The sequence below is a fragment of the Thalassophryne amazonica genome, chromosome 1 (assembly GCF_902500255.1).
Source record: "Thalassophryne amazonica chromosome 1, fThaAma1.1, whole genome shotgun sequence".
Lineage (NCBI taxonomy): Eukaryota > Metazoa > Chordata > Actinopteri > Batrachoidiformes > Batrachoididae > Thalassophryne > Thalassophryne amazonica.
Window position 1 is genome coordinate 45,744,531 of NC_047103.1, and position 14,530 is coordinate 45,759,060.

At 41.4% G+C, this 14,530-nt stretch overlaps 1 protein-coding gene across 1 annotated transcript in view; it reads right to left on the reverse strand.

Annotated features, from left to right (window-relative positions):
- nktr (natural killer cell triggering receptor) overlaps nucleotides 1–14,505 on the reverse strand; it is a 79,427-nt gene extending 64,922 nt beyond the window's left edge. The window contains exons 1-3 of the mRNA XM_034168992.1: nucleotides 14,407–14,505; nucleotides 11,472–11,550; nucleotides 10,479–10,553 (exon numbers count right to left, since the gene is read on the reverse strand). Coding sequence (XP_034024883.1) covers nucleotides 10,479–10,553; nucleotides 11,472–11,529 — 133 coding nt within the window. The 5' untranslated portion in view covers nucleotides 11,530–11,550; nucleotides 14,407–14,505. The remainder of the gene's footprint in view (nucleotides 1–10,478; nucleotides 10,554–11,471; nucleotides 11,551–14,406) is intronic.
- Nucleotides 14,506–14,530: the final 25 nt, after the last annotated feature.

Below are 14,530 nucleotides of genomic sequence, written 5' to 3' on the forward strand. Positions count from 1 at the left end.
TATTAACTTTAGAGTGTAACTTAGACATTTTATATTTTTCATATGTCATATGGACCACTATTATACAATGCACTGAATTTGTTAGCAAAACGATTTACAATATTTTCCACACCAACTGCATGATCAGCCTTACTTGGATATGAACTTCTACTTCTAAAAGACCTAGCAGGCCTATACATAGGCTTACTGGCCACTGTATCAGCTATCATCTCAGCCTCTTTCCTAACAACCATTTTATAAGCCCTATCTTGCTTGCCTCTACTGGTGGTTGGCTCTCACTGCGGTATTGTATCACTTCCTGTTCCGGAGCACAGCGGTGTTTTTCTGTATCTGTTAGCTGTTTAATCTGCGCAGTTAGATTGATCTAGTTATGTAGATTACGATTTGTTTCCCAGTGTAATCTTTACGTGCCTTAACTTAAAGCACTCCTTCTGCTGAATCACCTCTAAATTATTTACACATTATTCACTTTGCGTGTTTTTAGGAATCCGCTAGCTTAGCGTAGCTACTAGCTCTTAGCCGATTTAGCATGGCGGCTTCTCCTGTCTCTCCCGCACTTTTCTGCTCTGGGTGTGAAATGTTTAGTTATTCCTTGGCCTCCTTTAGCAGTAATGGTTCTTGTAATAAGTGTAGCTTAATCGTAGCTTTGGAGGCCAGGCTGGGCGAATTGGAGACTCGGCTCCGCACCGTGGAAAATTCTACAGCTAGCCAGGCCCCTGTAGTCGGTGCGGACCAAGGTAGCTTAGCGCCGTTAGTTACCCCCTGGCAGATCCCGAGCAGCCGGGAAAGCAGGCCGACTGGGTGACTGTGAGGAGGAAGCGTAGCCCTAAACAGAAGCCCCGTGTACACCGCCAACCCGTTCACATCTCTAACCGTTTTTCCCCACTCGACGACACACCCGCCGAGGATCAAACTCTGGTTATTGGCGACTCTGTTTTGAGAAATGTGAAGTTAGCGACACCAGCAACCATAGTCAATTGTCTTCCGGGGGCCAGAGCAGGCGACATTGAAGGAAATTTGAAACTGCTGGCTAAGGCTAAGCGTAAATTTGGTAAGATTGTAATTCACGTCAGCAGTAATGACACCCGGTTACGCCAATCGGAGGTCACTAAAATTAACATTAAATCGGTGTGTAACTTTGCAAAAACAATGTCGGACTCTGTAGTTTTCTCTGGGCCCCTCCCCAATCGGACCGGGAGTGACATGTTTAGCCGCATGTTCTCCTTGAATTGTTGGCTGTCTGAGTGGTGTCCAAAAAATGAGGTGGGCTTCATAGATAATTGGCAAAGCTTCTGGGGAAAACCTGGTCTTGTTAGGAGAGACGGCATCCATCCCACTTTGGATGGAGCAGCTCTCATTTCTAGAAATCTGGCCAATTTTCTTAAATCCTCCAAACCGTGACTATCCAGGGTTGGGACCAGGAAGCAGAGTTGTAGTCTTACACACCTCTCTGCAGCTTCTCTCCCCCTGCCATCCCCTCATTACCCCATCCCCGTAGAGACGGTGCCTGCTCCCAGACTACCAATAACCAGCAAAAATCTATTTAAGCATAAAAAATTCAAAAAGAAAAATAATATAGCACCTTCAACTGCACCACAGACTAAAACAGTTAAATGTGGTCTATTAAACATTAGGTCTCTCTCTTCTAAGTCCCTGTTGGTAATGATATAATAATTGATCAACATATTGATTTATTCTGCCTAACAGAAACCTGGTTACAGCAGGATGAATATGTTAGTTTAAATGAGTCAACACCCCCGATCACACTAACTGTCAGAATGCTCGTAGCACGGCCGGGGCGGAGGATTAGCAGCAATCTCCATCCCAGCTTATTAATTAATCAAAAACCCAGACAGAGCTTTAATTCATTTGAAAGCTTGTCTCTTAGTCTTGTACATCCAAATTGTAAGTCCCAAAAACCAGTTTTATTTGTTATTATCTATCGTCCACCTGGTCGTTACTGTGAGTTTCTCTGTGAATTTTCAGACCTTTTGTCTGACTTAGTGCTTAGCTCAGATAAGATAATTATAGTGGGCGATTTTAACATCCACACAGATGCTGAGAATGACAGCCTCAACACTGCATTTAATCTATTATTAGACTCTATTGGCTTTGCTCAAAAGTAAATGAGTCCACCCACCACTTTAATCATATCTTAGATCTTGTTCTGACTTATGGTATGGAAATAGAAGACTTAACAGTATTCCCTGAAAACTCCCTTCTGTCTGATCATTTCTTAATAACATTTACATTTACTCTGATGGACTACCCAGCAGTGGGGAATAAGTTTCATTACACTAGAAGTCTTTCAGAAAGCGCTGTAACTAGGTTTAAGGATATGATTCCTTCTTTATGTTCTCTAATGCCATATACCAACACAGTGCAGAGTAGCTACCTAAACTCTGTAAGGGAGATAGAGTATCTCGTCAATAGTTTTACATCCTCATTGAAGACAACTTTGGATGCTGTAGCTCCTCTGAAAAAGAGAGCTTTAAATCAGAAGTGTCTGACTCCGTGGTATAACTCACAAACTCGTAGCTTAAAGCAGATAACCCGTAAGTTGGAGAGGAAATGGCGTCTCACTAATTTAGAAGATCTTCACTTAGCCTGGAAAAAGAGTCTGTTGCTCTATAAAAAAAACCTCCATAAAGCTAGGACATCTTTCTACTCATCACTAATTGAAGAAAATAAGAACAACCCCAGGTTTCTTTTCAGCACTGTAGCCAGGCTGACAAAGAGTCAGAGCTCTATTGAGCTGAGTATTCCATTAACTTTAACTAGTAATGACTTCATGACTTTCTTTGCTAACAAAATTTTAACTATTAGAGAAAAAATTACTCATAACCATCCCAAAGACGTATCGTTATCTTTGGCTGGTTTCAGTGATGCCGGTATTTGGTTAGACTCTTTCTCTCCGATTGTTCTGTCTGAGTTATTTTCATTAGTTACTTCATCCAAAACCATCACATGTTTATTAGACCCCATTCCTACCAGGCTGCTCAAGGAAGCCCTACCATTATTAATGCTTCGATCTTAAATATGATCAATCTATCTTTGTTAGTTGGCTATGTACCACAGGCTTTTAAGGTGGCAGTAATTAAACCATTACTTAAAAAGCCATCACTTGACCCAGCTATCTTAGCTAATTATAGGCCAATCTCCAACCTTCCTTTCTCTCAAAAATTCTTGAAAGGGTAGTTGTAAAACAGCTAACTGATCATCTGCAGAGGAATGGTCTATTTGAAGAGTTTCACTCAGGTTTTAGAATTCATCATAGTACAGAAACAGCATTAGTGAAGGTTACAAATGATCTTCTTATGGCCTCGGACAGTGGACTCATCTCTGTGCTTGTTCTGTTAGACCTCAGTGCTGCTTTTGATACTGTTGACCATAAAATTTTATTACAGAGATTAGAGCATGCCATAGGTATTAAAGGCACTGCGCTGCGGTGGTTTGAATCATATTTGTCTAATAGATTACAATTTGTTCATGTAAATGGGGAATCTTCTTCACAGACTAAAGTTAATTATGGAGTTCCACAAGGTTCTGTGCTAGGACCAATTTTATTCACTTTATACATGCTTCCCTTAGGCAGTATTATTAGACGGTATTGCTTAAATTTTCCATTGTTACGCAGATGATACCCAGCTTTATCTATCCATGAAGCCAGAGGACACACACCAATTAACTAAACTGCAGGATTGTCTTACAGACATAAAGACATGGATGACCTCTAATTTCCTGCTTTTAAACTCAGATAAAACTGAAGTTATTGTACTTGGCCCCACAAATCTTAGAAACATGGTGTCTAACCAGATCCTTACTCTGGATGGCATTACCCTGACCTCTAGTAATACTGTGAGAAATCTTGGAGTCATTTTTGATCAGGATATGTCATTCAAGCGCATATTAAACAAATATGTAGGACTGCTTTTTTGCATTTACGCAATATCTCTAAAATCAGAAAGGTCTTGTCTCAGAGTGATGCTGAAAAACTAATTCATGCATTTATTTCCTCTAGGCTGGACTATTGTAATTCATTATCATCAGTTGTCCTAAAAGTTCCTAAAAAGCCTTCAGTTAATTCAAAATGCTGCAGCTAGAGTACTGACGGGGACTAGAAGGAGAGAGCATATCTCACCCATATTGGCCTCTCTTCATTGGCTTCCTGTTAATTCTAGAATAGAATTTAAAATTCTTCTTCTTACTTATAAGGTTTTGAATAATCAGGTCCCATCTTATCTTAGGGACCTCGTAGTACCATATCAGCCCCAATAGAGCGCTTCGCTCTCAGACTGCAGGCTTACTTGTAGTTCCTAGGGTTTGTAAGAGTAGAATGGGAGGCAGAGCCTTCAGCTTTCAGGCTCCTCTCCTGTGGAACCAGCTCCCAATTCAGATCAGGGAGACAGACACCCTCTCTACTTTTAAGATTAGGCTTAAAACTTTCCTTTTTGCTAAAGCTTATAGTTAGGGCTGGATCAGGTGACCCTGAACCATCCCTTAGTTATGCTGCTATAGACGTAGACTGCTGGGGGGTTCCCATGATGCACTGTTTCTTTCTCTTTTTGCTCTGTATGCACCACTCTGCATTTAATCATTAGTGATCGATCTCTGCTCCCTCCACAGCATGTCTTTTTCCTGGTCTCTCCCTCAGCCCCAACCAGTCCCAGCAGAAGACTGCCCCTCCCTGAGCCTGGTTCTGCTGGAGGTTTCTTCCTGTTAAAAGAGAGTTTTTCCTTCCCACTGTAGCCAAGTGCTTGCTCACAGGGGGGTCGTTTTGACCGTTGGGGTTTACATAATTATTGTATGGCCTTGCCTTACAATATAAAGCGCCTTGGGGCAACTGTTTGTTGTGATTTGGCGCTATATAAAAAAACTGATTGATTGATTGATATGATACCATGCTCTGTTTTTTCTCCTGAGATCAGCTATCACACCTTGCCTCGGATGTCCATTATCAATCCACATATTATTCAGAATAGTGAGTTTTCAAAACACTTTTTGGCATATCGTTCCAACCTGGTACTCCCTTCACATGCTTTACATTTGCAAGATGATATACATTTACTGCTAGCTTTTAACAGAATATCAACAATGTTGCAAAACATTTTACTGAGATCCTCACTATGTAAATTACAAAACTTACTGTCACATAAAACAGCACCATTAGGTATATACAAAGCATCTAACAAATGATTTAACTCACTACTATAACCTTCTAAGTGCTTATCAGTTGCACTATCCCACATAGCATCAGTTACAATGAGTGCTGGTATTACTGTGAAAGTGCCAAATGATCAGAAAAATTTTGAGAACTATATGAATAACATCATACTCCAATAATTGAGCATAATTATTACAATAAAATGATCTATTAAAGAGCAATGGCCAAAACCTTTACTTTGATAGGTATGTGTAAAGTTTCTAGTTACATTTTTGGAAAAAACATGCAGTTCACAATATAGTTATGCAAGGCTCTGGTACAATAAAATCAGCGTTAAAATCACCAGCAAGAACTACATAAGACACATCTATAGCATTGCAAATAGTGTAAATGACATTCAAAATACAATTATACTCCACAAGGTTTTGACAAAGACGATTGTCATCACAAAGCATAAATACACACACCGTATTTTCCGGACTATAAGTCGCACCGGAGTATAAGTCGCACCAGCCACTTTATCCATTATAAAGAAAAACAAACCATAAATAAGTCGCACCGGAGTATAAGTCGCACCAGCCACTTTATCCATTATAAAGAAAAATAAACCATAAATAAGGTCCACTGGACTATAAGTCCCATGGACATACAGGTATGTTAACATGAAAAGTTCAGATGATAATATTGTGACGGCTACCGTTTTCGGATGCATATTTCACCAGTCGCAACTTGTAATCTGCAGAGTATGATTTTCTTTTTGGTGGCATTTTTTCGGGCCTTCTCCGTTGTCTTATGTTATCAGTAACGTTAAAATTTTTATTTTTCTATGGTAGTCAGAAGTCGCAGGAACAGTCACACAAGCCTCGAGTGCCCTCTCGTGAGCTGCATTTTACCTACGGATATGTTTGTATTTTGCGGACCACATTGCGAGCCGAACCATGCAGCGCCTACCTGCGCAGCTTATGACCTCCCAGCGGTGTCGATCCAGCTCCTTCCAAGTGGAGACGCTAATCCTCCGCCGTCGCTCAGTGCTCCCATGCAGCTCTCAGCGTCAACTCTGCTCACACTGATATCCAAGGGTTGAAGCTGTCTTGTTAGCCGTCCCGGAATAAACACCATGTTCGTCTGCTTCAAACGCTTTTCACAATCATCGACGCCAGCTCCTTCCAAGTGCACACGCTAATCCTCCGCCGTCGCTCACCCAATGCTCCCACGCAGCTCTCAGCGTCAACTTAAACACTCTGCTCACATTGATATCCAAGGGTTGAAGCTGTTCTGTTCGCCAAGCCGGAATAACAGCAAGCACCGAGTTCGTCAGCTTCGCACGCTGTGGGTGAGGTGAGGAATACGCATCCAAAGTTCTGTTCTCTGATTGGTTATCACGACCAGCGTGAACTATAGGATGGCCGTCATACTACAGTGCCCATGATGCATTGCATTTCCTTTTCCGGTGGCCATTTTAAAACATAGATCGACTCTGTCACGTAAAATTGTTTTGTTACAGTAAATTAATTGAGATCCTACCGGTATATTTTTCATTTATAAGTCACACCGGAGTATAGGTCGCACCCCCAGCCAAAACATGTAAAAAAGTGCAACTTATAGTCCGGAAAATACGGTACTAGGAGAAAGCATGTACTGATCACTTTCAACAATTACAGCACATAAACAACTGGAATCATATTCTACAGGTGTAACCTTAGCATTAATACTTGCTCTCCAAACAATCTTGACACCACCATGTGGCCTTCCTCTAACGCCCGCACTGTTGTCTATGGCACTAGTACCATGCACAACAACACTGTCAACAAGCTGATCAAACCAACCAAATTGTCTCTTAAGAAGTCCATGCTCTTGCAAAATTAAAAAGTGGCATGGTGTGAATTGATTTTGTAAAAACATGAATCTTGCCGAGTCTGAATACTCACAACTGTAACTAATAAAAGTAAGTTTATCTGAAGCTAGATGACAATTCTTACTGGCCATTATCTAATCGGAACGTTATGTCCTTGGTATCACCACGAAGCCTCCATCTTTGGACCCTAATGCCGAGCGGTCACACTTCAGGACAAAACACCTTGTCTTTGTCAACAAAGTCAACAGACAACTTTTAAGACTTGAATTTAGCATTCACATTAGAAGCCAATGTCAGATCAAAAATGCTGACAACATCATCATTCATAAAGTCCATAAAATCATCATCCTTGGTCTGGGGTCTCTTGTCATAAAAAAAAAGTCACATTTTGGTGGTGGTGCACCACGGATGACATCACTGCACGCTACCCTGGATAGCACACTTTCCTCCTCTGGGCTGGGTGTTATTGCCCTGGTTACTGTTAATCTCCTTGCCACCACGTCCAACAAGTTTCCACTGGTTGCTTACACCAGCAGCAGCTGCACCTCCACCAGATGCCGGTCGGAAGTCTCTTCATTTGCCATTCACCAAGAAACCATTCGCATCACGACTAGCATGAGTGCTATTCGCCACAAAAACAGCAGGTGTATCTATCAGGGACAGCATGCCGACCGGTTGTCACACCATTGATTAGGCAGTCAGACACCCAAGAAGCATCTTCAACAACAGCACCTCCCTGGTTTAACGTACCAGAGTCAGCAGATCTATTGCCAGATTCAACAGCACCATCACGTTGCAGAACATCATTCTCCACGGCATTATAATCAGCAGCCACATCACCACCAGATATCTCCACCTCGCTGGCTGCTTGGCTCGACGTGAGGAAGCCACCTCGGTAAATGTAGGTGTAGGTGGAGTGAACCTCATCTGCAACAGGATGTCATGAGTCTTCACATCATTAGTAACTGTCTGTAATTCATCATCATGTCTGCATGTTCTTGCTACATTCTCACTCAGATTGTTCTCAAGTTTTCTGTACTTCTCTTCCAGAAACAATATCGTCTGCAAGATAGAAAAATGATCAACATCCTTGGGATCCTCGGCAGATTCTGGAGGTCCATAGCAACAAAACTGGTAAGAATTTTGTTGTGATGAAGTTCAAACATTGCACTTACAATGCCATCGAGAGTCACTTCAGCTTTCATCTTATCAAGAGCATTACGAGTCTGCTTTAACTTGACCAACAGTTTGTCACCATAATGCTTATCAAGCACATCACAAGCTTGCATGATGACGGTTACGCAGGGGGAGCTGGCCGACTGTTGAACAGGGCGAACCGGCATCCGTTGGTTAGCTTGCCGCCAATAAAACAGGGCATGCCAGTGTCTGATGATAAGCAAGCCAATTAGTAATTTTGCAAATAACTTAATGTTATATCAGCTGCCAATATTAACACCATAAACAAACACTACAAATAATTACAAAATAAAGCACAGCAGCACAGGCACTGCAAAAAGAAAATCATCCAACAACCCAGTCTTCATGTGTTATGTAAAGAGTACGGTACGGTGATCATCCTGACAAAGATTACAGTATGCGCTTTTGTTTCAGTAAGGCGTTATCTCGGGAGACACACCAGGATTCTTTACCAAGCTAGTGACTTAATTTGTAAAACATACAACATACAGATAGCCATACCAGCTTCTCTCATTATATAATATGAACAGGAACAAAGGTGTCGATCTTAGACTCAACAAAAATATAAACGCAACACTTTTGGTTTTGCTCCCATTTTGTATGAGATGAACTCAAAGATCTAAAACTTTTTCCACATACACAATATCACCATTTCCCTCAAATATTGTTCACAAACCAGTCTAAATATGTGATAGTGAGCACTTCTCCTTTGCTGAGATAATCCATCCCACCTCACAGGTGTGCCATATCAAGATGCTGATTAGACACCATGATTAGTGCACAGGTGTGCCTTAGACTGTCCACAGTAAAAGGCCACTCTGAAAGGTGCAGTTTTGTTTTATTGGGGGGGAATACCAGTCAGTATCTGGTGTGACCACCATTTGCCTCATGCAGTGCAACACATCTCCTTCGCATAAAGTTGATCAGGTTGTCAATTGTGGCCTGTGGAATGTTGGTCCACTCCTCTTGAATGGCTGTGCAAAGTTGGCAGGAACTGGTACACGCAGTCGTATACGCCGGTCCAGAGCATCCCAAACATGCTCAAATGGGTGACATGTCCGGTGAGTATGCCGGCCATGCAAGAACTGGGACATTTTCAGCTTCCAAGAATTGTGTACAGATCCTTGCAACATGGGGCCGTGCATTATCCTGCTGCAACATGAGGTGATGTTCTTGGATGTATGGCACAACAATGGGCCTCAGGATCTCGTCACGGTATCTCTGTGCATTCAAAATGCCATCAATAAAATGCACCTGTGTTCTTCGTCCATAACAGACGCCTGCCCATACCATAACCCCACTGCCACCATGGGCCACTCGATCCACAACATTGACATCAGAAAACCGCTCACCCACACGACGCCACACTCGCTGTCTGCCATCTGCCCTGAACAGTGTGAACCGGGATTCATCCGTGAAGAGAACACCTCTCCAACATGCCAAACGCCAGCGAATGTGAGCATTTGCCCACTCAAGTCGGTTACGACGACAAACTGGAGTCAGGTCGAGACCCCGATGAGGACGACGAGCATGCAGATGAGCTTCCCTGAGACGGTTTCTGACAGTTTGTGCAGAAATTATTTGGTTATGCAAACCGATTGTTTCAGCAGCTGTCCGAGTGGCTGGTCTCAGACGATCTTGGAGGTGAACATGCTGGATGTGGAGGTCCTGGGCTGGTGTGGTTACACGTGGTCTGCGGTTGTGAGACGGGTTGGATGTACTGCCAAATTCTCTGAAATGCCTTTGGAGACGGCTTATGGTAGAGAAATGAACATTCAATACACGAGCAAGGTTGACATTCCTGCTGTCATGCCAATTGCACGCTCCCTCAAATCTTGCGACATCTGTGGCATTGTGCTGTGTGATAAAACTGCACCTTTCAGAGTGGCCTTTTATTGTGGGCAGTCTAAGGCACACCTGTGCACTAATCATGGTGTCTAATCAGCATCTTGATATGGCACTGGTTTGATGGTTAGACTGGTTTGTGAACAATATTTGAGGGAAATGGTGATATTGTGTATGTGGAAAAAGTTTTAGATCTTTGAGTTCATCTCATACAAAATGGGAGCAAAACCAAAAGTGTTGCATTTATATTTTTGTTGAGTGTACATCTCCGCTTGTTATTTTAGTGATTTAGTTAGAGATTTTTTCCCCAATCAAGAGAAGGAAATGGCTTCAAGACAAAGATGTTAAATATGCACTAAAACATATATAAAACAAACCACAACATAATGAATAACATTTTGAGTGAACATTACTAACCTGTACACAAACAGAGAAAGTTTTTGCTCGTCCTGGGACAAATATCCGAAAAAAGTTGAAAGACTATGCGCCCAACTACAAAACATAAGGAAGAAGAAAAGTTACTACTGTAAACAATGCTGTGACAGTGCTGAGAGACAGAAACCACAAATTTAGTTGAACTCGCAATCATATGATTTGTGCATAATGCTGCCTGAATATAAAGTCTGTCAGAACAACACATGATTAATGGCTCAACTCACAAATCATCCATCCATCCATTTTCTATGCCCACTTACTCCAATTTATTCAGAAAGCTTCTGACTGAAAGTGTAGATATGTGTCTCTGCTGTGTTGATGCTTCTTTCACTATGCTTGTGTGATCATAGGCATTCATCCACCATACTGTTATCTGTTTACAAAATAAGGCACGCCTCCAAGATGTGTACAGCATCTGATAAGTATCCCCCCAATTATGTCGCAACTGATCACACATTTACTTAGTTGAATGTGAAGCAGGAAAGTTTGGCCAGTGCTGTTATTTATTTATTTAATAACACGATCAGTAGGATTTCTCTGTAAAGCAGAGCAGAATCCAAATAAAGACCATTCACAATGTATTATCAGGTGTCCCTTCCCCACTATAAAGTACATTGTCTTTTTTATTGTATGCAGAAAATGTAAAATAATGCTGAAGAGCACAATGGCCCCTTGCCAAACCAGTTACATTTAAAAGCCTGGGTCCACTAAGGTTATCCCAACTATCAGCTAGATCTGGTTTCTGCTAGAAAATAAATGAAATACTGACAGCTTATAATAGCCTAATTTAATTCAAAATGACATAATTCAGTAAAGCCAAGATCTTTTTTTTTTTTGCACAACCAAGGAATTAAGCGTTCAGAAAAATAACAGTTATTGAATGTGGTCAGCTCACAATCATCAGCTGTGAAAGTTAGACATGACTGTTTGCATGACCAAAATAACCCTCACATATCTGGCTTTATATAGTCTTACCTGGTTCCCTGTTGAGCTCGACATCAAAGTAACACTGAGGGCGGTCTTTCACACCCATTATGATTAGAGTCCAGGTGACCTAAAATGTACAAAAATAAATATATATACAATAAAATAAAGTCATACAACAGTCATTATAAAATGAGCACACACGCACTATTCAAATTATATCCAAATCTACCAATGCAAGTCTACAAAGAAGAGTAATTCATTGTCTGTATGTGTGGAAAATTGTACAAAAAGAGAGAAGATGGATTAAGTGAAGTGGAAAAATGAGTTAATGAGGAAACGTACTTGCTTGAGACAAATCCAAGCAGAGCACAATAATAGAAGCCTTTTTTTTTATACATTTTTAAATTCCTTCAGTTGATCAAATAAGTACCAATCACTCTGTCAAAGCTTATAGCCACCGAAATGTATCGGAGTACACTTCACATAGTGTACAGGGGCCTAACAGGGAGGACAGAATGCATTATTTCACTTGAACTTGAGTTCACGAAAGAGAAGTCTAGCGTTCCCTGCTGGAGGTGTTGCCCCCACAACCTGATCCTGGATAAACAGTTGAAGATGAGTAAGTTCTTTCGACTTCTCCATTTTTCATCACAGCAGAAACATTAGGGATCTGCATTTTGATTTGGTGCAAGATTCATGTGGGATGCCCGTCCTAACTCAACTCCACATTACATGCAGAACAAGCAGGGGTAGTCTTGAACTGGAAACCTACCGCTCTGAAAACAAGTGCACCAACCGCTTGACCACCACACTAAGGTATTTCCACAGTCTAATTTGGCATAAGTAACAGTTGTTAATGCGCACCCACTAAAATGATTTAGAACAGCCTCTGTGGATTTCTGTTTGCATGATGAAGGATAAGAGCAAATTCTAGCAGTAATACTGAAGGAAAAGTATCACTGGGCCATGTCATAATCACTACGCTAGTATACTAAGGTATATTTACGGTCTGTTCGAAAAGTATCAGACCTTTTTATTTTTTGCAAAAACTATATGGATTTGAATCGTGCGCTTGCATCAGCCAAGCTTGAACCTTCGTGCGCATGCGTGAGTTTTTTCACGCCTGTCGGTTGCATCATTCGCCTGTGGGCAGGCTTTGAGTGAGCACTGGTCCACCCCTCTCATCGGATTTTCATTGTCAGGAAAATGTCTGAATGGCTGGAGCAGCGCTGCATCAAATTTTTCAAGAAACTGTGTGAGATAGCCAGGTGGAAACCATTCGGAAAATTCAGATGACTTTCGGTGAAAATCCTATGGGCATCACACAGATTAAGAAGCATTACAACAGGATTAAAGATGGCCCACGGTGGCTGAGGGTGCGCTGCGCTTCGAGCGGCCATCGACAGGCTGAAATGACCAGATCATTTCCAAAGTGAAGGCTGTGTTGATCCGGGACGTCGTGTGACTACCAGAGAAATGGCAGAAAAGGTGGACATCAGCAATTTTTCGTCAGATTCCACTGTTACAGGAGATTTTGTAATGAAAGACGTGTGGAGGCATTCGTGCCGCAATGGCATTAGGTCTTCCACCATTCAGAAGATTCAGACAGCTTTCGGTGGCTTTTTAGTCGAGTGAGTATCCAAGAAATTGTGGAGAGCTGGGCATGTCACAACATGTCCCGTGAGACTTCCAACACAGACTTGCTTTTGTTCTCCACCATTGCGGCTTCGTCCCGACGCGCGAATGCCTCTAAATATTGTGTCGCTGTCAAAATACTTATGGACTTGACTGTAGCATTACAAGACCATACATTTACCATATCAAAAGTCCTTCCCATAATAGTTGTAATGACTTTTTCATCAAATCGTGCAGACCCATTTGTTACATTTTCTGTCTGTTGTAAATAATACCTGAGTTGCTGATAGAGGTGGGCAGATCGATGCTAATATTGATAATATCGATACCAACGCGAGTATTGATATTGAACGATTCTTGTGTAAAAAGATCGATACTGAAGTTTTTTTTCTCTCCCGCATGCACTGACTGCTGCGCACGCAGATTCATCAAAGTCTACTCTGTAAGAGCAGCGCTCCGCTGTGTCACACAACACGGAGCAGCGCACCCTTGTATTGTGGTTTGTCAGCCCTCTACCTCAAGAGATTTTAAGTTGTGTTGAGTGATTTTTTTTTTAAACAAAAATGTTGATTGTGATAAAGTATTTTGTTGTCACATACAATGTTTGGCAAAATTCTATCCTAGGTCTTTTGGATCCTTTTGATCTATGAAGCTTAAATATGAAAAAGTATCGTTAGCAATCTCGGCCATACTGGGCCTGTATTTACTTGGTATCGGATCAATACCAAAATTCCCGGTATCGCCCACCTCTAGTGGCTGAGTCATATAGTTTCATGATATCTGACCGTGTACTTATCTACACTAACATGCACTGCTAATCTTTCATCTTTTCATCAACTTGTTGAAATCATACTGTAATTCCTCTTGCGCTTCTTCATCATTTACACTATACAGTACAATAGTATACAACTTTTAAAATCAGAAAAGGGAGTTAAACACTGTTATATTCGGCGTTTTCCTCCAAATTAGCAAAATGTTAATTCAACTGCACAACTGTCCTCAATCCGAACCGTCCGACATGTCATACTAGGCCTGACAATGTTCACACTCACTACCCAAATACACAGGAAAAAAATAGTTTAACGATAAATACAAGGGATATTCTGGCCTCTCCTCTAATTCTCCCTGAAAAAAACTAAAACGCTGCAGGCAGATAAACGAGGATAACAACTGAAAGCTAACGCTAACACATACAAAATGGTTGATTTAACAGCTAGCCGGCTAGCTACATAGCCTAAATGCATAGCATGCATAATACACGTATCTTACCCGCATTTACGATCAGCTTTTAACAATAAGAATAAAATAATACATCTATCTACCCGAAGTTGCAAATTAAACAACCAACCTGAATTCAGTAGTTAACCAACACTACGAGTGACGGTGCTAAACTCGCTTTTACTCGCTCTGTGAGCTGATGATGTCAATGGTTACGCAAAGTTTGTCCCTCTTGAGATTCCGTATGTGTTTTG